General features: G+C 39.3%; 1 protein-coding gene across 1 annotated transcript in view; it reads right to left on the reverse strand.

Annotated features, from left to right (window-relative positions):
- Nucleotides 1–14,670: 14,670 nt before the first annotated feature.
- Nucleotides 14,671–26,806, reverse strand: part of chst8 (carbohydrate (N-acetylgalactosamine 4-0) sulfotransferase 8) — a 107,539-nt gene continuing 95,403 nt past the window's right edge. Inside the window, exons 2-3 of the mRNA XM_026294056.1 lie at nucleotides 16,840–16,877; nucleotides 14,671–15,816 (exon numbers count right to left, since the gene is read on the reverse strand). Of these exons, the coding sequence (XP_026149841.1) occupies nucleotides 14,671–15,816; nucleotides 16,840–16,877 (1,184 nt within the window). The remainder of the gene's footprint in view (nucleotides 15,817–16,839; nucleotides 16,878–26,806) is intronic.

The following is a 26,806-nucleotide window of genomic DNA, read 5'->3' on the forward strand; positions in this document are numbered from 1 at the left end:
GGACTGCTGCTGGTTTTAGTTTCTATAAATGACACAAATTATAGCCACGACTGGGGAAAAAAAAAAAACAACACGTTTTCCTTTTTAGGGATCAAAAAAAAAATCTGACTGTAACACTTTGACCCAAGTAATAAGATTATTGATGTTGGGTCTCCCTGATGCTCGCGCAGACAGAGATAACAGCTCTGTTCTAGTTTTCATTAAAGGATTGTTCCACTAAATTTTCCCATAATTTCAAAAGTTTGCCTTTCTAAAACCATGTAAGCCAAATTCATTTACAGCTTTTGCTCAATTCTAAGTTAAGATTTTAAACTATCATAAGAAATACAAACTGTATACATGAAAGAAGCAAGTGAAAAATAAGTCCAAATTTCAAAGTCTCCTTCAGACATCATATGTTAATGAAATGCATGAATTAATGCATGACCCTATAAGAATAATAACTTTGCCTGTAGGTTAAAAAGCAGGTGCTATTAGTGGTGATGCCTGAAGTGGCACAGAAGAGGACAATACTGTGCCTTTCTCTTCCCCCAGCTTTGTCCTTTCATCAGAGGATTTTAAAGGCTTTCTGGCACATACTGTAGGCTATGCATTACCCTTTAGATACAGCATGTCATAGCATTTAGTGCCCCTGGGGTTAACCAGTGCTATGTTCTGCTTCCAATCATAAAAAATATTCTCTCACTGCATTTATTTTGACAGTTTACAAAGGAATCTATTGGTAAAACACATGGGTTTCTACACATACAATGTTTTGACACATTTATTCATAATAAACACAATGTAACAAAACCATTAGACCATTAAAAATTCCTCAAAAATCTGTTGAGCTATGCAAACATCTGTGTGTGAGTGTGTGTGTCTTTGTTCATATTTTTTATAGAATCACAAACAGATCAGACTCCGATACTGAATGATCAATATGTTGAGCACTTTCTACATATATACTTGATAATGCTGGCTCATAGGAAGCTGGAACATAGTACCATCTGCTGGTTAACAGCAGCACTGTGCATAAACTATCATAGTGAAAGATGATTTTATATAGCTGTACACCATGCATATATTTAAGTATGTCTAAGGCTGAGATCCTACTTTAGCTGTATTCCAATCTGTTCTAGAAAAATGGGCTAAATTTTTATTGTATGACTAAATTTGTATAACCCTCTAATTTTCTTTTTCATAATCACATTCATGTATATTGCTCATATTCAAATAATTTCCATTAAAGCTTTAGGGACATCAGGTTGACGAACATCTATTTATTTGATTCACATAACCCCGTCACCTACACACTGTACTTATGCACAGAAGTGAAAACAGTAGATGTAATACAGTCACATCCAGCCTTCTAAATGTGAGCATTTGCAAGATTCTTGTTTAAGCATTTCAGTATCAGATCAACACTCCTACTTCCCCCTCTGGCATGTGGAGAAAGTTTGAAAAGAACATTCAGAACTTGCTTTTAGTAATCTGCATGCCCTGTGGAGCCCGGTTGCTGTCAATCGCTCCGTTCTTTCAGCCATCTGACATTCTGCTTGATGTTGGTGTGTGTCTGAGGTGCAGCAGCGACACTTATTGTTAGTTATTTCAGAGAGAGAGAGAGAGAGAGAGAGAGAGAGAGACAAAGAGACAGTGAGAGAGGATAAGAGGGTGTCAGCTTATTAATAGAACGTGTGGGGTTGTGTGACACACAAACACCTAACAAGCACAGTGCGGAATTCCCTCAAGTGCTTAATGCCAGCAATTAAGTTTCTGAAAAAGCTGAGCACAAAGAGAGTGTGTACTTTCTGAGAGTTGCTGCTATGAGTCAAATCCACTTTTACAGGTAAAACTGCAATGACCCTGATGCTGTCAAGTTATCTCTTTGGTACACTCAGATTATTATGTCATTGGTAGAGGCATTCAGTAAATATTACCCAACTCCAAAAAACGCAGAGCATCCCTAACCCAGAAGACATTTGCTCATTAAAAAACAGCAGACATTATTGCATTTTGGATACTGGTATAGTGGAAAATAAGTAGATAGGAGTATTCTGCACATATACTATGCTAGTTAAAAGGGTTAATTAAAGAGTAAATGGCTATGCAACAATTGACACTCTGAGTGCTTATGGTTTGATTTGAGCTGAAATACCTTTTTTTTTCATTCTCTAGCTCAAATTAGATTTCTGGTTAAAATTAAGAGTAAGCCTACAAAGCAGCACATTACATCTGTTTTCTCATCTTACAGAACATGAAAATCTGGGCTAGTTTTGGGGATTTGGGTAAAGAATCTCTTTTGCTGCCATCATGTGGTGTGAGGCTCTAATCACAGAGTATGCAAGTCTAAGTACCTGTGAAAAAGGCTTTCAGGTAATACCGGCCTCTTTCGTCATGTTCTGAAGATGAATATCAGCAGGTTTTGTTTTTTTTTTTTTTATCAGATTTGTGTTTGTGGGTACAGTTGTGAGAATGTTAAAGTAATACTATCACAAGACATTGGCCATTTAGTCTCTTTTGTCAAGGAGGAAGAGGTGACTTTGTGTCCTTTGTCCTGTCACAAAACTCTCCTTTTTTCTAAAGTGCAATACTCTCTGAGTCTTTAAAAATCCTCTGAAATGTGTTATTCTGCTTCTGGCTCAAACCAGTCTTACACACATCCAGCATCGAGCCTTGAATGTGTGAACAGAGGAAAAATGATCTTTTGATTTTTGTTGCTGCTGCTGCTATTTGGTTAACAGTGACAATGTGAACAGTGTGATGTCTCCAATCACATCTGGTATGCGTCACATACCATTCTTCCCGCTCAGTGCGCCTTGGGGGAAGTCCCTGGCACTGCGGAGCACCCACAGTCCTCATTAGAGTGCATGTGTCATGATGGCATCAACCCGGAGCCTTGACTTATGCTTTATATTTACAATCATCCATCACAACACTGTCATCACAACAGTCAGAAAACACAGATGCCGTCCTGAACGGTTTGTGTCTGTGGTACGTACAGCATCCTCGAGGGCTTTTTTCCGTCTGTAGCCATGTTGTTGAGAGTAGTAATGGCCTGAGAACCTAAGTGGAGTCCCTGTCCTTTTGTTGTGCACTGAGCAACCTAACAGCACAGAGAAGGGACAAGGTTTGATGTGTCTTCTGAAGGCCTGCTGCTTTGTCAACACTGAGGCCTCTGCACTGACACTATGGAAGCTGAGTGCCTCAGGGTGACAGGGAGGGGTGGGGTCGGGGTGAGAGAGAAGGGTGGGTCACTGCAGCCTGGTAAAAGAGAGAAAGAGACAAAGAGAGACAGACAGAGAACGGGAGGAGAGAGAGGGTGGTAAAGAGAGAGAGAGAAAGAGAGACGGAGGGGGAGGAGGGAGGGTGCCAGCTAGTGTGGCCAGCGCCCAAGGCTAGACGAGAGTGCTCTGTGCAGCAGACTGCCTGATAGGGACTGAGGCTGCTGGCTGATGACATTTTATGGTCACAACATGCAATCCCACCAACTTTAGTTGGAGAAAATCCAGTTTTCATACACTCAATGGTTGGGCTCTTTTTTTTGTTTTGTTTTTTTGCTACAACCACACAAAGAATGATGCAGTTTTGTATGTCATCATGCCCTTTGAGTTTTAGTTCTTTTACAGTAAACAGAACAGTGGGTGGTAAAATAATGTCTAAAGTCATACAATATGCAGTCATAATTGACATTTTTCAAATAATTATGTACTTTTCATTTTGCAAAAACAACATCTTACAAAGTTGTGGCACTAATTGCATTAATTTGCTTTCATTTCCACCTAATTATGAAATGTAGACAGTAGTGGAAAGTAACAACTATATGTACATTTTCTCAAGTACTATCGTAAGTACGTTGTAGACTTACTTATCTATTTAATAGGAAAATAATTTGCACATTTTACTCCACAACACACTGTGAGTACTATTCAGATTAAGCTTTGCAAAAAAAAAACAAACTATACCTGCAGCTGCCAACTGGGGGACCTTTTACAGTACAGGTCTACAAGTTGTTAGCTTTTTCACTCATTTTTCCATCAAACTTCTCATATGGTTTTATCAAAATAAATGTTTGGGGGCACAGGATGTAGAATTATTCAACTGTTAATAATAATAATAACAAACAACTTTGTTTTTTCAGCTTTTGCAAACCATGAATCATCTCAGCAGTGAATTAAACTACCTAACGTTTGGCAACCTACAAGAGTAAAATGTAAATTAGTCATTAGTCATTATGATACAATTAACAGAGTGAAAACAGTATTTTGAGATGAAAGTACTATGTTTGAGTTTTACTTCCTTCACTGGTTAAACACCAATGTAATGTACTGTACCAATGGTTGAAGGTAAATCCATTTATCTGTATCACATATGTATTTCCACATAAAATCCAAAGCCAACTGCGTGTTGTTTTTTTGGAAATGTTGTTAAGGCCTGTTAACCTATGATGTATCTGTTTTGTGCAGTGATTCAAAGCCTGAATGTGTTTTCCATCGTCCAGATAGTGAGACAGAGGAGAAGCTGGGGCTCGCCAGAGGCACTGCTCTCTCACAGGCTGGACTGATGTAGGCTGAGGAACCAGCACTCTACATTCATTGCTTTATCTCACCAGCACTTTGTTGTAAGGGAAACACTGGGTTTCTATTGTGCATGCAAGCAGAGAGTTGTGTGGTCTCGGTTTCGCTTTCCCCTCTGTTTCAGCTTTTAACTACAGTTTAAGGTTTACAGATTGATCTACTGCCCCCAAGTGGCTCAAAGAAACATTAGGCAGGTTTAAGAGGTAACTATTTTGTTAAAATGTTGTTTTTAAGTACGATTTAAAAGAATTTCTGAAAATGCAACATTTAAATTGCTATTCGAGCTCTGATAATGCTTTTTTACTATTAATGCTTCCACTTAAACTCTCTCTCTCTGGAAACTCTGAGTCTTGGGATTTGCCTTTACCAAAGTCTAATGAATAACAGCAACACTGTCCCCTGCTCAGGAATGAACTGCTGTGAGTTGGCGTGGTGCACCTGCCTTCTGCCAGGCAGCCACAGCAGCCAGCCTACAGGCACTCCTAGATAACTCCTGTCTGATTAGCTCCTTAGGAGGACATTGTTCCAAAAGCAATTCACTAGACTCCTAGTATTAATTTAGTCCCGAGAGAGAGGCCCATCCATCCTAGGTAGGACGGGCTGTGCTCAGGGCCTACCCTTCGGCCTTCTAATAGCACGGCACCTCCTGGCCTGTCACTATAAGTGATAGTCTCTGCAAGTTTGTTGCCTGGTTGTGTGTTTCTCCCATCAGGCACCCTCCCTTCCTCCACTTCTCTCCTTCTCTCTCTTTCTCTCTGTCAGCAGTGGTTCAGGGCAGGTGTCTTCCCTGTCACTTCCATCACTCATGCTGCTTGACAAAGGGAAGACACAGTTTATGAACACGGCAGGAGCGAGAGGTGATTCATTGAAAGCTTACCTCTCTCCTTGAAAGAGAGTGAAAGAGAGAAACAGTGGTTGCCTTTTTGGTGTATGTGAGAGCTACCAGCTACAATTCCAAACTGCATAAAACTTTAAAAAAAAAGACATAGTTTGATGCATATTCTGATGTGTGAGACACTTTTATTGAGAAAGAAGCCAAGCAGTCTTGAACTGGCAGGGGATCCCAGCTAGTTTATGGAGATCACAGCGTTTTCCTCTATTATGTATATTGCATCTGTTTGAGAAGAAGCACTGTATTGTTGGGAACAGGTGAAGGTGACTGTTGCTCTCAAGGAAACATTAAATTTAAGAGGAGGCCAGTCCAATATTTTAAACATAGAGAACCATTTTAATTTAAAATGTACGCATGAAGATATGGTTGTGTGGATTGAAATAAAGATACTGATTAAATGCAATCAAATGGCCAGAATATTAATGGAATCCTCTCATGCACAATTTTCTCAATTAATTTTCAAACACTGAAACCAAATGAAGACACTATCAGTGTGTGTTTGGCACTTCAGATCTCATGCACCATCACTGATGAATTTCAATATCCATTTTTGGGAGGCAAATTGTTCGTATTATTCATGCATTATTCATGTTATTCCTTTGCCTTTCTCATACAAACAAGTTGGCACACTGCTCTTTGACATATGAAACATAGTGAATTGAAAACTGGTGTGTGATGTCAGCTGACTTTATTTGCTCAGCCAAGAGCATTGGCAGCATTTTTTTTCAGTTGAAAAAAAAAAAAAACAAAACTCTGTGCTCAGAGTTGGAAGGTGTTAGATACAAGCAACCTGCACTGCATTGATATTAATATCATCCTTTGAGCCCAAGGGTCCCCATTTTTGGGGGACTTTGGTGAGCGGTTAGTAAACACAGCATGAAAAAACGCACTAATACCGAAAGAATATAGCGATGTTCCAGATTAAATTAAACTAAACCAACTAAAATGACAACTAAATGAATTACTAAATATCAAACTCCACACAGCACCACTGTGTCATCCCAAACACCTCCACATGCACAGTGCCCCACACACACACACACACGACGTGATTGGCTGACCGTGTTGCCAGTCTTATTATGGTGAGCGGCATTCTACTGCCTCTAACGATTCGAACGATTTTTTTTTTTTTAGGCGAGGCTGAAAAGTTTTTGCTGTGTGCCATCTTCATTTACTCCTCACCACTAACACATATACTGATATTTACACATCTGAACAAATCTCACATTTTTTTCCCTTTATTATGACACCAAAAGTTTTCAAATAGACCTTGTGGTTGCAGAGATATACTAATTTCATTATGGGTATGCAATTTTCAAGGAGGGTTCTAAAAAATAGGCTTGGGGCTCAAAGTGTATTTACTGGGACCTGATGAATACCGTTCAACGTCTACGCTTCAATCTATAGTACAAAAAAATGAAAAAAAAAATGTTATCATTTGTGTAGGTCACATGCCATTTCAATTAAAGATATTAAATTATAGATGTGTTTTTCTTAAACAAAAAAAAATACAATCAAAGCTTTTTGTTTCCTCCTCTATTTTATATGCTTTCATCTCACTGTAACATTAAAAATACATCCACAATATGCTGTCATTACTGCCGGGGGGGGGGTAGAGCTTGTGTTCATGGGTTTGAGTTCATTAAAGCTGCTATAATTCATGTCAATGTCAATGTATAGCTTCATTAGAAACAATGTAGCAGCTTTTGTTGGCATTAGAGTGTTGAAACAGAAGCATGACAGGTGGCGGCAACAAATTGGGCACCAAAGTGCACATTACTACACTAGACATACCTCCATGAGTGGGAGAGAGTCTAGGAGGCATTGTTCTTCAAAAAAACAAACAAAAAAACAAAAAACAACTGTGCTGGGGGTGTGTAAGATTTCAGATGCAGTACTGCCATCATGTGGTTATGTGTAATATGTCTCTGGATGGAAAAGGTACTACACAGCAGTTTTAGCTTTTCAGTATACAGTAATAACAAAACTACATTGTGCAAAAGGTCTGCCTGAGATCTGAAAGAAGACCTGATATCTGTCAGAGTAGTCAAGCTGCTAAATCAATATTAATTCTTTCTGTCCACAGCTCAGTGTCCAAGTTTTGAACTATTAAATACAAACAGTGTACTATAAGTGATTCATGGTACTGGAGCCTCTTGCTGGAGCATGTAAGGAAAAATGAAATAATGACAGATTGAGATTTTATTTCTCTAAAGCCATTCTTATGCTATTATCACCGGATCCATCCTGCCAAATGATACATAAATGCTTATTTCCAGAATGAGCAGTGTGTTGATAAAAGAGCCAGGCTAGTTAACCAAATGAGATGTTTGGGAAGCACATGCCCTCAACAGGACTTCAGGTTTGATATTTCCTCCATAAAAATATTTCCCTCTTGTTGTTTTGCTTTGCTTGATTAATAACGGAACTCAGGCAAATCATTTTAATGAGGTTTATATCACTGAGAGAGTGTGCTGCAACACATTGCCAAAACAAACAAGGATTTCATGGGGAGGGGGAGAATTAACCTGGCATGTGTGTGAATCAGAGAAGTTTTGTATTTGACGTTTGAGGAAATGTGTTCTGAATCTCAGATCTCACCCCGCTGAATCAAGGAGTTAACCCCTCAAACTGGTATTGTTGTGCTAATAAACAGAAGATTTTGCAAAGGCATGGATGCGGTTTCTGTTATTGGTGATGGTGTAAGCATATGTAAGGAGTTGACGGTTATGAATCTTTGTGTTACACCTGGAAATGCTGTGTGTGTTAGAGCTCTGTCATTAGAGAACCAGCACGATCCTCTCATCAGCCATGTTAATGTTGGCTTGAAGGCAACCCATGAAGATAACTAAGAAACGTACAATAACAATACTTGAAAAATGGAGCAAAGTCTCGCTCTTTTTCTTTTTTTTTCTTTTTTTTTTACAATCTGCCCAACCAAGGCGATGTTGTTTATCACTTTGGGAAGATGTTTGGTTGCCTCCCTTGTATGCCTGCTTTGGGCCCTTAAGCTGATTTAGCTACACAACCACGTTCTCTTCAAAGCATGTCAAGATTTTCCACGCACACTAATGAGGTAAATGGATGGCTTTTGTTTTCTCCACAGTTTTAACTTCCCCCAAAGTGTTCTCATGACTTATACAAGAGCTGTTGTGGAAATCAGCCCTGAGCATTTAATCAAATTTCTAACTCTACAGAGTGATCAATTTGTGGTGTAATATTCATCTGCCACACAAGAATACACATAATCTCTCTCTCTCTCACACACACACACACACACACACACACACACACACACACACACGCACAGACAGTATATGAGACAACAACAAAAGAGGTGGTGCTGCTATTTGTTTTTATTAAAACAATGTCAGGAATGTAAAATGCTCGCATGACAAAAATACTGTTGTGACAGATTCCCCCCTTAAATCTAGCAGTCTGTGAGAATCATGCAAATAAGTGTATATATCCAGGCACTGTACGGTACTTACTCTGCTCTACTCACTGAATGAAAATGAAGCTATTTCCATTAGAACAGGCACTACATGACTATGTATGATGGATGAATAAAAGTACTAAATAAAGAAGCCCCTGGATCACAAAAAGAAAAGAATTTACTTCGAGACATGAAACATTGCTTTAACAGTTATATCCAAATGTATGATGTTGAATGTAATCTCAGAATACTTATCTTTAGCAATTTTAATTGTCTGACTCTATATATGTATATATATATATATAGGTACATAAAGTGTTGGGACTGTGTTGCTGTTGTTTCTATCTCCTCCCTCATATAAAACCCACAACTACATGAAAGAAGTTATTCTAAGGGATTTTGCAGAAGCCATCCTGGGAAATGCTGGAAACCACTACATGAGGTAGGCATAGTCAGACAGACCGAAGGAAAAAAATTACATTATCACAAAATCCCTCCTGGTGAGCAGAGAACATCACAGACTGATGACATATAACAGTGTTAGAGTGTAAGAGAGAGGACTTTTTTACTGGGAGAATAAAATAGCCTTGGCAGCGAACAAACTCTGAAAGCTGGACTTGCCAACATTACTGTGCTTGATTTTCCCAGTGATGTCTTTTGAAAAACAGACACTGACTGGTTGTTGGGGATGAATGAACTGCATGTAGCTCACTGCTTCTGATTATATTTTATTTTCTTATGATGACTTTTAAGAGTTGTTGCTTGGTATCAGCTGTCATGATCCTGCAATGTGTAGATTTCTAATTTCTATGAAATCCTGTAAAGCTAGCCCTTGGCTAAGAGAAGCCGGTTGTCTGCATGCAATTCATGTCTGTGCTGATTAATAACAAACTCTGTCCATGGTCCATAGATGATGAATTTTTAGTGATCTTCTAATCTTTTTCTAGCACCACCAGCAGGTTGCCAATTTTGGCATTTAGTGAAATGTCTTGGTTACACATGATTTGGTGGATAATTAGTAAATTTGAAAGAACCCTACAATGTCATCTTAAAGTACTCTTGTGGCCTGAAGTAATCAACGTAATCAACATGCAATACTGGAAAAAATATATCTACAGCTTATCCTGGTTCATCCAGGGTCACAGATGTACCAGGCCCAGTACACAGAAACAACCATTCACACCAATGGACAATTTAGAGCAGTGGTCCCCAACCCTGGTCCTCGAGAGCAACTGGTAATGCTTTTTTTCCAGATATCCCTGCCATCCTCACTGCTGACTACCTGGATCAGGTGTGTTCAGCCAATCAGAAACTGGAAGGACAGTAGCTCTCGAGGACCAAGGTTGGAGACCACTGATTTAGAGCGATCCATCCATCCATCTTCTATACCCACTTTTCCTGGCTCAGGGTCACGGGGATCTGCTGGAGCCTATCCCAGCTCTCTCTGGGGTGGAAGGCAGGGGTACACCCTGGACAGGTCACCAGTCTGTCCCAGGGCCACATATAGACACACAAAGACAGACAACCTCACACACTCACACTCACTCCTATGGGCAATTTTAGAGTCACCAATCAACCTAACATGCATGTTTTTGGACTGTGGGAGGAAACCAGAGTACCTGGAGAAAACCCACGCAAGCACAGGGAGAACATGCAAACTCCACACAGAAAGGCCGGGATGCGAACCCACGACCTTCTTGCTGTGAGGCAACAGTGCTAACCACTCCGCCACCATGCTGCCCTTAGAGCGATCCAGTAGTCTAATTTCAACCTGCATGTATGTGGACTGTGGGAGGAGGCCTTTAGTACCCAGAGAGAACCCACACAGTCTTCCCACAGAAACACAACAGGTTTAAAGTAGATTTGAACCAGGAACCTTCTTGTTGGGAAGTGACAGCGCTAACCACTGCATCGCAAACTCCCAGTACTCAAAAAATGAAAATAACACAATAATAAAATGGAGCCTGGTGTATTTAACAGACTTTGGTGATCCAGCTAGTTTCGTAAAGACATTTGTTTCTCCTTCAGAAACATTACCATTTAACATTAGCTCAAAGCCTAATACAGCCTTACGGTGTAGATGCTTCATCCAAAAATATAATACATTAAATAAAAAATGCTAAAAACAAATAGCCAGTGCAAAGTCTCATATTACTGATTCTCACCCTGGAGCTCATCAGCAAATTCTCAAAAGTTCGGAAAACACCCTTGACTTGAGCCAAACAACACAACTGCAGGAGAAAAAATGAACACACATTGAAAATGCTAAAGACAATTTATTAGTAGACACTCATCAGCCAGAAATAATTACCACCTGAAGAATGTCTTCCTGAAATACACCATTTGATTGGCAGTGTAAAATAAGGCAAAGGGCTTAAGATCATGTTTTATACACTTTTGCACCAACAATAAACAGTTATACATTCACTTGTTACTGTAATTATGCTTTTGATAAGTCTGTCCATACACCCACATACCAAGAAAACTTTTTTTTTTTTTAGCTTGAGGGCAGGGATTTACAGAGTATTTGCAAGAGTAATACTCATCACAATGCAGTAGCTGTTTTGGCCAGAGACTGGCTATACCTACATAGAATCTGACCACAACCTTGACAAAGATTAGCTTTTGGAAATGCAAAAGCCAACACACTATACTGACAAAAGTTCATACAATTACCATCAATGTAAAAGGGTAATACTACCATAATTCTTAAAAGTCTTAAAACTTGATTATAATGTGTATAGATTTAAACAATATGAATTTCCTTGACTCATAAGCAAATGCATCTCTTTTAAAGTATTTGTTACATAAAACACATTTTCAGGGAGCTGCAAAGCGTAAAGTGACGGCAACTTTATAGGAGAGTAGCAATAGGTTGCTGTTCAGCGTAAAAATATACTGTAATCCACCTGGATTGTAGCAGACTTGTCATTTTACTTTATATTTATGTTTATTTAAGGTATTTTTAAATACATTTAAAAGACACAAGTATTCGTTTGTATTTGGTATCATAGTTATATTTATTCATGTCTTCATTGCACTTGGATGTTTTATCACAGTTCAAAAACAAGAAATATTTAAAGTTAACTTTCATCATGAGAAAGCTCGGCTGAGGTAACTAGTCAATATAATCAAGGTTTACAATTACTTAATCTGATGAATGGTTCTGTTTCTTTCTGACTCAAATTATCTTGCTATAATATCGCAGACAAGTTTAATAATATATAATGAGTTTTTTGAGGGTTGTAATTAATCCTTAATTGAACTGTGTTAAACTGTGATCGGTTGTGTTAAATTGCTGGTCTCTGCAGTTTCTACTAGTGCACATTGTTATATGGTCAGACCTCTATCAGGTAGTGCTTGAGAAAGATAGTTGTATGTTTTTAGTGCCAGCTGGGTGTTGTGTTGGGAATATAGCAGTCTAGTAAAATTACACACAAGATACTAAACCTGCAAAGTGTGTCTATTAATGATATTTTATATAGTACATGTTTTCAAACAATATAGGGAAAAAAGATTGTAAAACATCTAAACAGACACAGACACACACACACACACACACACACACACACACACACAGACACACACGCACTCGGTGGAGTTGCTATAGGTAAAAATGTCACTAGCCAGGATGGGTAACTATAGGTGGAATGCAGCTTATCTGTACAGGGTCTGTAATTCTATTGAGAGACCAAACAGATCAGAGATAATTAGAGAGCTAATTTCCAAAATTTTATATATCCATATTTATTTAGAAAAATCATTTAATACTTCTGAAGCACCCAGTGATACTCAGTAAAATGTCTTTTATGCTGTAATTTAAATCATACCAATAATTAGATGTTTAGACATGGGTTTCAGCTAGTGGATATTTTCTTTTGGAAAGAAACTCTGCAGTTACACAACACTGTACATTGGTATTACTGAAAGAACAATCAGTGACATTGAAAAGGAAAGAAACATACCTTCACCAAGAAGCACTGAATATGTATATGTATATGTATATATATATATATATATATATATATATATATATATATATATATATATTCATACACATATATATTTTAGAAATACATATAAAAATATATAGTCTTCTGAATGCCCATTATACAGTTTTACACAGTAGTGTCTATATGGTAATGCAATGTAGAAGAGATGTCATACATACAGAGAATACAGGGGTATTGACAGTGTGAGATCTGTGATAGCTGTTCATGTAGTGTGTAGTGTGATAGATGGAGATGTTTGTCCAAATCATCTACGTTTCAAACTGTCAAACTGCCAAAGTGTAACATGTGCTTTGTGTTTTAAAGATGTTTTTTTTTTTTTTTTTTTTTTTCCTTGCAATTTGGGTGAGAAAATTAACTAATGATTAGTAAGTTTGTAACACTGTAACACTAACAAGCATTAAGAGATATTGGCAGCAACACTATGTACCCTGCAAGTACCTGGATGTCCTGTATTTGACAACCCAGGTAAATACCTCAAGTAACAGGGGGCGTACAACAGTGTAGGTGTTAGTCTAAAGCACAAACCTAAACAAAGTTAGAGGTAAAAAAAATGCTACAGTAAGTGCACACAGCTTCCAAGTGGCCACTTGACATTTTTTAAAGATTTATATTATTTATAGTGTTATAGTATTTCAATTTATGATATATGTTTAAAATCATTTACATGAAATATCTGTATTAGTATGCATTGGTACATAGAGGTATATTGATGCCTAAATTGCTGTAAGTCAAATAGTAAATGCAAATATTTGAAAAAATATTTGAAAAAATTAGTTCATTTAAGGGCAGCACGGTGCGATGGTGTTTAGCACTGCTGCTTCACACCAAGAAGGTTCCTGGTTTGAAACACAGCAGGGGCCTTTCTGTGTGGAGTTTGCATGTTCTCCAGGTTTTCTCCAGGTACTCTGGTTTCCTCCCACAGTCCAAAAACATGTATGTCAGGTTGATTGGTGACTCTAAATTGTCCATAGGAGTGAGTGTGAGTGTGTGAGGTTGTTTGTCTGTGTGTGGTCTTTATGATGGACTGGTGACCTGTCCAGGGTGTACCCCTGCCTTTTGGCCGAAGAGAGCTGAGATAGGCTCCAGCAGATCCCCGTGACCCTAAATAGGAATAAGTGGGTATAGATAATGGATGGATGGAGTTCAAATTCCATACATAGCAGAGTAGTTGTTAGTGACTGAGTTTCATCAGAGGTGAAACCAAGGACTAAAGCAACTATATTCATAAAGGTTGTATGATCATTCTAAAGGCAGATGGTAAATGCAGTAACACAGTAACACATTAAAATCACTTCTGAATTTGTGAGTGTGATTGGAATCCATATCAAATCCTACGCACAGTGCCTAAGTTGAATCAACCCATACAACACATTTGCAAATGTTATTTGACTCACAGTAAGGCATAATTTAAAGCCTGTTGAACAATAATAGATTTTTTTTTAAAAGCATAACATTTATAATTTTTAAATACTACCTCACCATGTGCTAGTAGTGAATATATACTTTGAATTTCAGGACAATTTAGAGTTTTTAATATGGCATCACATGAGTCTTTTCATCTCACAGTCTAAAAATGAAGGTAATTTTATAGAAATATGTTAATAAAAAGTAGCTTTTATGAACTTCAGAGAAGTGTGTCTCTGATTTCTCTGCTTAGATGCAAAGATCCACGTGAGCATGTGAGTGAGCCTCTTTATGTTAAGATTACAATGATGGTAGAGATGGAGGCCTACTGGAATGTGACTGTGATTCAGAAATCTTGATAGGAGTCAGTCAGTATAAATCCTTAAAAGGCTTGGAATAGTTAAACATCAGATAGTCCATGTAGTAGAAGTCATAGACTCGCTGTCTCTCCAACATGCTGACCTGTGAAAAATATTTTTGTGTGATCTGCATAGAGGTCCTCTTGTCAGATGGGTTCCTATCTTTAAAACTGGGCAGTGTGAGATTGGATGGAGCCCCAGTCCATCGTAGAAGAAAGTTGGATTCTTCCTCCATGTTCTCAAACTTGCCAATGAAGTCATAGTCTATGAGACAGGGGTTGCAGAGTTGGTTGGCCTGCTCCCAGTGGATGTCCATTCCCACAGGCCGATGGACATCCAGTAGGTACTGGACAAACTCCTTGAATGTGACCCCGCTTCCTGTCTTCAGGGCAGTCCAGGACGGGTTCACCCTGTACTTGGAGATGATAGGTTTCCCAAACAGTGAGTGGTAGTAGTTGTTTGGATTTTCAAACTTGTCCCTGTAAGCTGACACCATTCTCTCCAAGGGCTCTCGGACAAACATGACTTTGGTGTATGTTTCCAGACGGTGCATGATTCCCTCTCGGTCAAAGCTGTCGAGCTTCTTCAGATGGTGGCCGTAGTGAACTGTGTCATGTTTAATGCTCTGAGTATTTGAGGCCTGGCCTGCCAGCACCATCAGGGTCCTCTTCCAGTTGGAACAGCCAGCCTTGGGCACCTGGCAGTACAGCAACTTGTACTTGTCCTCTACAAAAAGGTGTTTAACATGATGACGTGTGATGGTCCTGGAGATGCTGCTTTTGTACTTAGCACACATCTCCTTCATCAGTTGCCGGCGTGCTTCCAGGATATCAGAGAGCTGTTTCCACCTTTCAGGGGAAAAAGAGCCCGGTACAGAGGAGGAGGAAATTGAAAATGAGGAGACAGAAGAGGAGTAAATGTTGTTGTTGTTGGTGTGATTTATTGGGGGACTTGTTTTTAACAGTTTGCGGTGTCTTTTGGAGACATGTAAGGAGCCTATGTCCTGCTCTCGAGACTCAGGAGTGGCTGTCTGTTTACTCTTCTCAAAATGTGGGAACTGCATCGGAGGGATCAGGCTGGACAAGATGCCTTCTGTTGTTTTGTGGTCCAGGCAGTTGTCAGATTTGCTTCTCTCTTTGTCTTGAGTAGAAAGAGTCTATAAAAAAAATTAAAACACAGATAGTAGTAGCAGATGTGTTAAGACCAAACAAACAACAATTTCAGCTGATATTGTGAATATACATGCAAAAATATTTAAATTGTACTTGTACTTAAAGAGGAGGCTGGTCTGAACTTTGTTACTGCAAATAATCTCATTTATCCCAAACGTTGCCTCCAGTACTTAAAGAGGCCACTCGATGGCGCTGTTTCACTACACGTTCGACAAACGTCTAACTTTGTCACATGCAAATGTCACACACTGCCTGGTGCCATTGGTGACCCACCAATAAACTGGGCTGTAAAATCATATAAATGTCTTATAAACACTTAATGGGGAATCTAAATTAGAATCATCTACTGCCCGATTACCATCAGATGATGCCTAAGGCCATCATGCATTCTGACATTTTATTTCAATTAAATGCTGTAATGGCGTCATAAAGCCAATGGACTAGATGTATAATTTTAATTTTACAACAGACAAGGTGATGGGACCATCATGTATGCCCCTCCTGAGTTAAATGTGCGTATTCTTTAACCCATGGGGCTATCTGGGGGCCATTTATTGTATAATGTGAATGCAGAGCAGGAACCGGTAAACTGGACATCATGTTCTACAGGGTTTGCACTGATTTGAGACTTTTTGTTGCAGATGATCATACAGAGATGAGCAGAGAGACGACAGTAAGCAGGAGTCAGCTGGGAGAAGATACATGCATTGTCTTGAATTCAAACACAGTTATTCTCTCTTGAATCTGAAACTAGTGTGATAAAGAACTGGTTCAAAATAATACTCTTAAGTGTGATGACACCCTGAGGAACCTCTGCCTGGTTTGTCTGGGATCGTTTACTCAGTAAAGTCTGACTGGCTGAATGCACAGTTTGAGGTCAGCCTCTCTACACAGATGCTATCAGACACGCTGAGCAGTACAAGGCTGACAATCACTTTTTTGCAACAGATAACAGGTGAGACCAACCTGCGTATCTGTGTTTTGGGAGAATCGGAGTAAACACCTACCTCTCTGGACTGCCGTGGAGTGCTTCCAAGCTTCATGCCTGGGGAGAGAAAAGAGAAAACAGTCAAGAAAATCAGCACTTAAGTAAACAACATGTATTTTTGTCCAGGTGGAAGAGAGTTAGGTGCCTCTGATGTATCACAGGCTCCAATAATTTAATGCTTCCTATCACTTAGCACGTCTACTTTTGATCTCTGGCAAACCACCACGGCTCTACTACTCCACAGAGGGAAGATAGGTAGCTCTATCTGCGTAATGAGCTGCCACAAGCATGAAAAGTTGGTAAATGAATTGTATTCCCAGTAGTGAGCACTGGGGATGAGATGGAAAGAAAAAAAAGCACAAGTAACAGAGGGGAAATTAGTTATTTGTTTTTGAGACAGAGAAAGAAAGAAAGAGAGAAAGAAAGAGAAAGAAAGAGACAGCAAAGAGAGCTAATGAAAGTTTAAAGAAGGTGTAGTTTGTAGAGCAGAAGGAAGACAGATGTAGAGAAAAGTGAAGTTTGTTGAATTTCCAGAGGACAACAGGAGAGTGATAGAGACATACAAATTGGTTTAGTGGATGCCTCAGGGACAGGTGGTATATGTATTAGCAGACGAAGTGTTTAGTAGTCTGTCTCCAGCTGGACACCTCCTTTTTTTAGGTCCTCCCATTCTACTGATATGTAATCCGGTTGACATCTCTGAGTGGTGCTGCATTGCTGCTGATGGGGGGAGCGAAGACACCTCTGCCTGAGTGGCCTGTCACTTCCAATTTGAGGGTGGAAGTGATAGGAACCTGCACAAGGGGGGAAGGAGGGAGGGCTGTAGATGCAGGCCACAACCTTCCCTAAGTGATGAGATCTGCAGCGCCCTATCTCACACTTAAACACGCCTCAGTGGGCAGGCAATAAAATGCATTGCCCAGATACAATGTTGTTTTAGATTAGTATGCGCTGGAGAACTCTGTTTTTCCTGTCTGGCTATGTACGTTGAATCTTTACTTGTCTCCATTCTTCTGAATGAGACCCCACAGGAAGAGGTGGAGGAGGAAAAAGAAGAGGAGTGGGCTAAGAAGGTGGTGTCTGATATTTTCTAATCTTGTTTGGATGCTGCTGAACTATTTGATCTCCTAATGATAGCTCATGTAGGATGTGAAGCTTTGACATCGGTTTATATTGGTGCATAGGAAAAACATGAATATTTATCACAACACACAGATGTCATCGCCAGGGAAACACATCCAACTGCAACAATAGCAACATTCTTTCGTATCTGCTCTTCACAGGCTTTGTTAGCTATCTTGATAACCTCATCAAGATGGTAATTGAAAGCTCCAAAGCTTTTATGGGTTCCTTCTAAGAGGTGTTTTGTCTGGCAGTTGTTAGTTTTGTCACAGCTGCTGATGCCAATGCTGTTGCACTTTCTCGTTCTACTGTAAGTCATATCTCCAATTTTAAACCCTTTATTGTGCCAAGATCCAAAGGTATAAACAGAATTCAAAGTATAAACAGATTCAAAATGTGTGATGCATGCCTATTTTTAGAAAAATATATGACCTTTATTTATATCCTTTTGAGATTTTGAGAAATGTGAAAATTGAAATTCCTAAATTAGACTCAAGCCCAAGACACTGACCGGCACGTACAGTGCAGCCACTTGTCTTGTTCAACACTCACTGACAAAGGTGTCCTGTTAAAGTTGTTTTGAAAATGAAACTGACATACCTTAATTTGATTTGATAAATCTACTCTTAAAAATCTGTTTGAACTCTGGCTCCGAAAATGCAATATTCCCACAAGAGGGGAACCAAAATTACATTTGATAAGAGAGAATTTTTTCCATGATACTGTAGTGTCATGCAATTTAACAATGTAAACTGAATATCTGGAGGATTTGTAAACATCATCTATCTGTGTAGTATCTTATTAGTTGAGAGTAATAGTTGTTGTTTGATCGCAATTTCACACTCAGTCAATTCCACTCAGTATAACTATGCTATTGATTTTTACTGCTGTGCAGTGAAACAGTGATGGATTGTTAAGACTGAGGATTCATCCTCTGAGATGCAGAAAAAAATAATCCGACTAATTCAGAAGATGTGCTACAGATGTAGCTGCTATGGCAGATGCCCAAATGTTTCGTACATAATCTAAAACTACTGTATTTACCAGGATATAATTTGGAAACTGGCTAAGAGATTTGTTGTTAAGGGCACACTGTAGCATTCACAAAAAAGATTCTCTGCAGCTGTAATGGAGACATTCAGGATAAATGCACCAATGGGGAATTCTATAATGGGAAGAAAACAGTCCAACAATAAAGCTGAAGTTGTTTTTATCCCCACACACTTTAAATGTCAAATTCTGGTTGTGCTGCTTTTGAAACTGTAAAGGGTTCCAGTAAACTTGTACAAATATATAACTCCCTCTGTGTAACATAAATAAATAGAAGGCCTCTGATAAGTTTTGCTTGGATTCTCAGGTATTTCATTGTGACTTTATTGATGATGAAGGCTGATTTAAAATCAGAATAGACTCTTAAGCTTTGCCCTCTGTTGTCTTCTGAAGTAACCTTGAGCATTCACCTCCCTTTCAGAGAGTCTCTGAATATTCATGCAGACGACCCAGTATTACTGCAAGGATACACATAAGCAAGGGCCACATCATTAGCGGATCCATTATCATCCTTCCCTCTCAAAGATCCTTGTACAAGTCTCTAACAAAGACACACATCAAACATCCTTTTTCCTGCCACCGCTGCTGAGGAGGAGCAAAGGACAAAAACAATGTGAAATAATGAGCTTGTTAAGTAAAGGGTTATGGCCCCATGTTCTAGGGGAACTTGTTAAATGCTCAGTTTTAACCAGAGGCAGGCCAGGATGATGCTAGAAGCCAGACAAGGCGTGTTTTCCTCCAGCCTACAATTCAGACTAACAGTCATGCTGTGCCACTATAAACCTTTCATTAGTCATTCAGCACACTGAGCCACTGTGACCCCAACCAGCTGCACTACCTTCCCTACCCAACAAACCACCCACACCTACACTTTGCACAAATGATCCTCCTCCACTTGACTCGGTGTGGGAATACAGGGCTCTGGAATGCTAGTGTGGTTTATTAGAGGAAAAACGCTGGAGAACAGAGGTATTAGGGTTTAAGCTCTGGTCTACTGATGTTTTACCTTGTTGTGGTAAGAGATAAAATAAGGTTTCAGTTGGGACTGAAACCCTGCAGGACTGGGTCAGAGAGAGCAGCTGGTGGGGAGGAGGAGGTGATGGGTGTGCAATCAGTGATCCCAGACTGAATAGGTGCTTGCAGAGGCTCGCTAAAGGCCAAATATGAGCTGTATAAAATTTGTGTGTACTTCGATCTGAAGACTGCCACAAGGTATTTGTAATTCAAGGCACTGGTTTGGCCAGTAATAAATCACTAACATCTTTAATCAAGATATACTGTAAATGCAACAAATAAACCAGACACCAAGAAACAGATTCATCCCACTGATTCAGTAATAGAAACAATGATGCCATAACAGATTCAATCAGTTAGTACAATGTAATATTAGAAGAGATTGCCTGATATGATTAAGTTTTACGTACTGGAGTTGTTGAATGTGAAACAATCAAAGGCCTTGTAGGATCACCCATACTGGACAATTCTGCACCTCCTGATTTACATTCAGTGCCCAGTAACTAAGTACTTAAGAGTTTACTTACTCAAGTACTTTCAACCTAAAATTCAGTATTTCTTCTGACATTAAAATAAGTTAACCAAATGTTCATCCACTAACTACAATACTGCTGCTTGCATATTAATGAATAAATCATGATATTATTAACAAAAATGATAACACAGGGATTTCACCTTTAGAAAAAGTACTTTCATGCTTTAAATCAACAATAACTAATTACATTTACAAAAATAACAACATATTTTTTAATTTGATATTTTTAAATTAATATGTGTTAGCAAACAGTTATTTATATATGCAGTAGATACAGAACAACATTAAAAATGATTTAAAGCTCTGCCTCTGGTCCTACCACCTGATAAATGTAAGTCTATTATTGTCCTCCTTTTTGCTGTATTTTGGTCTCCATCAACTCCTGAGGAAAACATCTGGCACTTTAGCTGTTAAATGCTCCACTATGCTCACCAGCTTGTTGTTAAGTGTGTTTGTCTGCTGTCTGCTGCTTGGTAGGTAGCGTACAGAGGGTGTTTTAGGGCTTTTTTGTAGATCAGTGTCATATACACATTGTATTTTGAAATGTTATATTGAAAACCCGTAAACTGCTAACTGGCGATGGTTACTATTCTCCCCTCCATACCCCATCAAGACATTCTCCTGAAATGGTCAGAACAGTTCCTTTTTACTACCCCTCAGACTGTGCGCTCACAAATAGAATTAGTGGTGAGAGCCATAAATTACATGATGTTCAGTATACCATGTTAGGAGGAGTCAGAAAATGTCAGGGATGAGCTGTCTATTTGTTAAAATTTGAAAAAAACTAAAAAGAGGACACGTTCTCCTAGCCCCTGCACATTAAATCACTGTGCCTTCCATGTACCATAAATAACACATGCTTTGGCTCATAATTGTCTGCGGCAGAGCACAGGCTAAGCATACAAAGACTACATCAACATTCAGTGAGATAAAAACTGAGCTTGGTGGAAAACTATTTGACACTGTTGTGAAGTTGGGGTGTTGCAGTTACACCTTTGTACTATTTTCAGACCACTTTGCTCTCCTGCTCTGAGGTATTGCTCAACTCATGCATCATCACTTTAATCAAAACATCACTCCTATGTGTGAATTTATGAATGGATTAAGCGTGTCTCATTATAAAGTGGCACACTGTACATACTGGAATAAATATATGTTTTTGTCGAGATATTTAAATCTGCAACAGCGATGGTGACCTGAAAAAAGCACAGAGGCTACCTTTTATAGTGCTTTTATGGACGTTTTTACAGCCAGGACCCTCTAAATCTCTGATTAATTATATGGTGAAATTGAAGCAATGGGTTTCTTTCCATCCTCCATAATACTTTAGGAAAAAAACCCTAATATGGAGCCAAAAAACTGCAAAATTGCATTTAATGATAAAGAGAAACTGCCTCTGTGGGGCAATAAGTAGGTAGCTATAATAATCTGCCTCATGTTTTAATTTGCTCTAATTTTGGGCTTCTTTTTTTGTTCAGTCTTCACTTTTTTTTTTCATGCATGTAATGTTGGGCACTGAACACAGCAGGGGAGAAATAATGAACTACACAGATGGGAAGGTGCTGAAAGGGGGTATCAAATGTGGCACTGATTAGTGCTATGACAATTCATTTTGATAACAGTATATTCTCAGAGTTGATGCTACTTGAGGTACTTTCAAGGTTGAGAGATGCAAAGACTTCCTAGGGCAGATTTCCATGGTAACAGGGAGTAAGAGAGCTGTGTGTGGGGGGTGTGGTGGGATGTGGCTTGTTTTAATGCTCATAGAGGATGGGGCCTAGCAGTTTGCATGAGGAGGGATATGTAAGCACATGGTACGAGTCAGCTGTGAGCAGAGGTTAAGTGAATTATATTTGCTGAGATGAGGTGCAGGAGTCTTTAATTGGAACCATACTTATTTAGATGCTGCAAAGCTGTTGACCTAGGTGCAAATATGCACCGCTGCACTCCTTGATGACAGTGGGAAGGCGATGAGATATGGCACATAACTCTACACAGTACTGTAAGTGGAGATTTTGTATAGCTTCTTTGGTCCAGAAGCTTGAAATGTGCGTGATCAAATCTGCAGGCACAGCTGCAATATGCTTCCCTGGAACTTGCACAGATGTAGTGTAGCTAGAAAGAAGAAGACCCAACAGAGGTGATGATGACATAAGACGAAGGATGTGCTCTGACGTATCTATACCTGAGCATCGATCCGTGACAGGAAGAGATGAGAGACAAACTGTGAAGAGTTTGTTTTGGAAATATGCTTGTTAGCAGAGAAACACAAATTAAATGGTAATGTCTTTTTTTTTGTGGGGACACTCCTGCAGAATCCAAACACTCACACTAGCCACAGGAGAATCTTCTTTGACATTCACTAAACACTGCAACATCTGAAGAATCAGAAACTACCCTAATGCAAACACCCTTCCCCTGACTATACCAAGGACACTATAGATAATGCACTGAAGCCCACTGTCATCACTAGCAACAGTGCACAATATCTCCCTTCCTCTGTTTTAGGCGCATTACACCTTCAAATATGCAGGTGACACTCATTCTCATTATACCTGCGGGCTATTAAAAAAAAATAATGGCTTTCAAGGTCAAAGTCTCAGAAACAAAATAAATGCCCATGGGCAGTAAAATGGATGGTTGGATGGACAGCTCCTGGTGCTGAAAAAAGGGCTACATTTACCTGAAGAGAAACAGATGAAAATAGAATCTACCCAAGTAAACAACTCCCTATTGCTAAACAGACATTTTTATTATTTGCTTGAAATGCCTGAAAGGCACTTGGATCTAGAATTAGAAACTTGTGTCCTTCTCTCTGTGTGTTTATAGAGATCTCCAGTTCTTATTATCCAGCACATTTATTCTTTGATTTGAGAGCTCCCTAATAGCTTTTTATTGGAGAAGGGGCATGGGCTTAGACTGTATTCTTTAAAACCATAATAAAATTCAAAACATAACTGTGCAGCCTTAGTGCTGTATTTTTTTTTATATTTTTTTATCTTCCATTTTAGCCTTTGTGTACTGACTTTCAGATGGATTAAATGAGTTGTTTGATGACCTCTTTTAAGTTTTTTTCCTTCAGTATTTCATTTTTCCTAGATTAAAGTCAATGCCAAATCCTTTTATCATGACCTGCTGGAACAATGGTAGCGTGCTGAGGTGCTGTGATCAGATGCTGCTATGTCTTCATTAAGCCTCTGTGCTCCCCTGTTCACCTCTATTTGCAGTGAGATTGGGAACTAGAATTGGCCCTGTCACTGTTTACCCTGGCCTCTCATTTGAGGTTGCTTCACGTTCTCTTACACACCCGTTGTTTTCCTGTCAGAGCACTACTGATTACAGCAGGGACTGATGAGCCCAGACATGTGAGTAAAGCACAGAGGCCACGGCTGAATACTAAGTGAATTGTTACAGGACCACCTTGACACATCAGCAGCTCAGCAGCACCAGCATTTGCCCTCTCCCTAAAAGTTTATGTCAGTACATCACACAGACATGCACAATGAAGATCAAAATGGTGTCACTGTTCATATTTCTGGATTCCATAAGATCCTTTAGATGGTAACTTATGCTGAAAAATTTCCAAAAACCAGCAATGTTGCACCAAAAACTTTTAATAAATGGCAAAACTGCTACTGCAAGAAAGAAAACAGAAGTTAGACATTTTAGAAAATTACCATCTCAGTTAATATTAGCCCTCAACAAGAATTAAGCTTTATTCGAACTAGATTAATGTCACTATGAGTCATAGAATTTTAATTACCAGGAAAGACATGCAGAATGGTGACTCAGCACAAATTTATTGACACTTTTTATGAGCTTAGAAATTGAACATTCTGAAGAAGCAAATTACCTTTTGTTGTTGTGATAGTGTGTGAGCTCATAGTGATAATAAGCTGCAGTGGCTCCACTGTGGTTTAGCAATGAATTTTGGGGAATTACTTTTTAGGGGTGTTACTTGTTTAGTGAGGATCAGCATGCCAGATGAAGATTACATTATAACGCTGTGAATCTGGTCAATAAGGAGTATTTTGAGTGAAATTATAATGTTCCTTCATCCCGTATGAACAGGTCTCTGGGTTTTACACACATTGAGCTAATAGAAATGATATGCATTTGCATTAGTTTTACCCACTCTGAACTAAATCCAGTTCAGATGAACAGTTATGTTGAAGGTAGTTGTGAAAGTGCTGCTGACAGTCAAGTGTAAATAGCTCAGACTGATTATATGTCAGCAGCAAATGTATTATGGGTTAGGAAGACCAGGACCAGTTCAAACCTCCAAGTAACCTTATTTTTCTGTCAATGGCCTTGAAGCCATGCATTCTTAATACCTCACCTCTGGGCTCAAACTGCCCCACAAATACCATTTCACCATTTCAGACCTTCACAGCAACTCTTGATTAACCTCGAGCACTCCTGTTTTCTTCTTACCTCCCTCTGCTCTCATCTCTGTTTTGCTCTACATTCCCTCCATTATCATCCCTTCCCTTTCCCAAAATGCAGTTTTCTTACTCCACAATCCACAAGTGTCTTATCTCCCCTCTCCCCTCTACTTTGCTCCTCGCCAGCACATCACCTCTGGCCTTCAGTCTTCAACCTATAATTTCCTCTCGTTCCCATCTGTGCCCTTAGCGTCTAACTACAGTACATAAATGATAACCAGCAAACCGCTTAAAATAGCACCAAACAATAAGCACAACATTGTGCCCATAAAATTTGTACCACAGCTGCTAAGACTAGTGCTGGTTTCTCCCTGTTTTCAGCACTGTACGGTAATGACGACGGAAATAATGATGGTAAAAGTTTCTTTTCACGTTTTTCTTTTATAGAAGCTGCTCGTCCCACAGTGCTCTGTGTGGTTGGGCTCTGACAGGCGGTGAAGTGTGTGTGAACATCTGAACAGAGCAGCACTTATTCAACCCCTCTACAATTCTGTGCTAATGAGAATACTGTGTGTGTGTGTGTTTGTGTGTGTGTGTGTGTGTGAATACTGCAAAGGGCTGTCACACTGACTGACACTGCCTTCTGCCTGAAATAACTCTTACACACATCAGGTGGCTGTTGCCCAAAAGTCCCCAGAGCTGAGGTGTCATTTAAGAAACACAGCTTGTTTTCGTGGCGGCTTACATGCTGCCGCCTGCCAGCCCACTGCTCTGCCTATTATGAGGAAAACAAAACCAAGAAAAAAAAAAAAAAAAAGAAATCAACAAGCAAGTTAACAGCAACAATGCCAGGGCAAATACTGGCTGAAAATTTTTTCTGCAGTTCAATTCTGCAATCATGCTCTTTATGTCCAGACTTTGTTCTTTACTGTGGTATTACACTGGTTTTGGTAAACAAGTCTCAGAAAAATTAGATTCTGCTGATCAATAAATGAAACTTGGAAGTTATGTCTTGAGGCTGTCTCAGGATGTTTTTCACTGTTAACTCAGATTTGCTTTGCTAGTCTATGAATTCAAACCAACAGCCTTCTCTTCACATGCTATTAACTTTTTGAGCATCTGTTTATTGCCGCCTGTTAGGGAAAATGCATGTATATTTTATTGTACCATTCCTGACTTGAGCATGAACATGACAGCTGTCAGCACAACACTGCAGAATAAGTCACAACAAAAGCATGAATTCAATTTGCGAGCATTTATTATTATTATTTTAATCTCTATGAAGCACCTGGTCAGATATTCATAAGCTACAGCTTTGGTTCAAAAATCAGCTGAAAAGCATCCATGGCAAAACATCTTCGATCCCACACTTCTACTTCTGTCTTGGTCTCAGAGTCTGTCTGATTACCTGGCTTCAGCATTTAAAATTCTCATTGCTCATGCTCCCTCGTTCTGCTATCTCAGGCTCCTTTCTTCTCCCTGTCAGGGAAAATGCCAGAGAGGTGCAGGAAGAGCCATGCTCTGCTCCCAGCACTGGTAATTTGACAGTGAGCAGAGAGAGTGCAGAATAATTGGAATAGCATTTATGTGTCAATGTGACACTGACGGAGAGAACTCAACATTTAACGTGTCCAACTGTAATGGAAGGGGAAAAAATGTGAATCGGAGATTCCTGGAATAGATTTCACAAGTTGTCTAGCTAAAGTAGTAGTGGGTTAATCAGACAAACTAGACATCTGGCCTTTTATCAGCGCTATTTGTGTCTGAGTCTCTCAGGAGACCAGACTGAAGCAATACAAACAGTGATTTCTCCAAACTGTGGTCTTGTGAACAACACGCCAACACTGGCCAGAACCAAGCCTTTCTGACAGTTTTAATTG

This window comes from Mastacembelus armatus, chromosome 3, assembly GCF_900324485.2.
Source record: "Mastacembelus armatus chromosome 3, fMasArm1.2, whole genome shotgun sequence".
Lineage (NCBI taxonomy): Eukaryota > Metazoa > Chordata > Actinopteri > Synbranchiformes > Mastacembelidae > Mastacembelus > Mastacembelus armatus.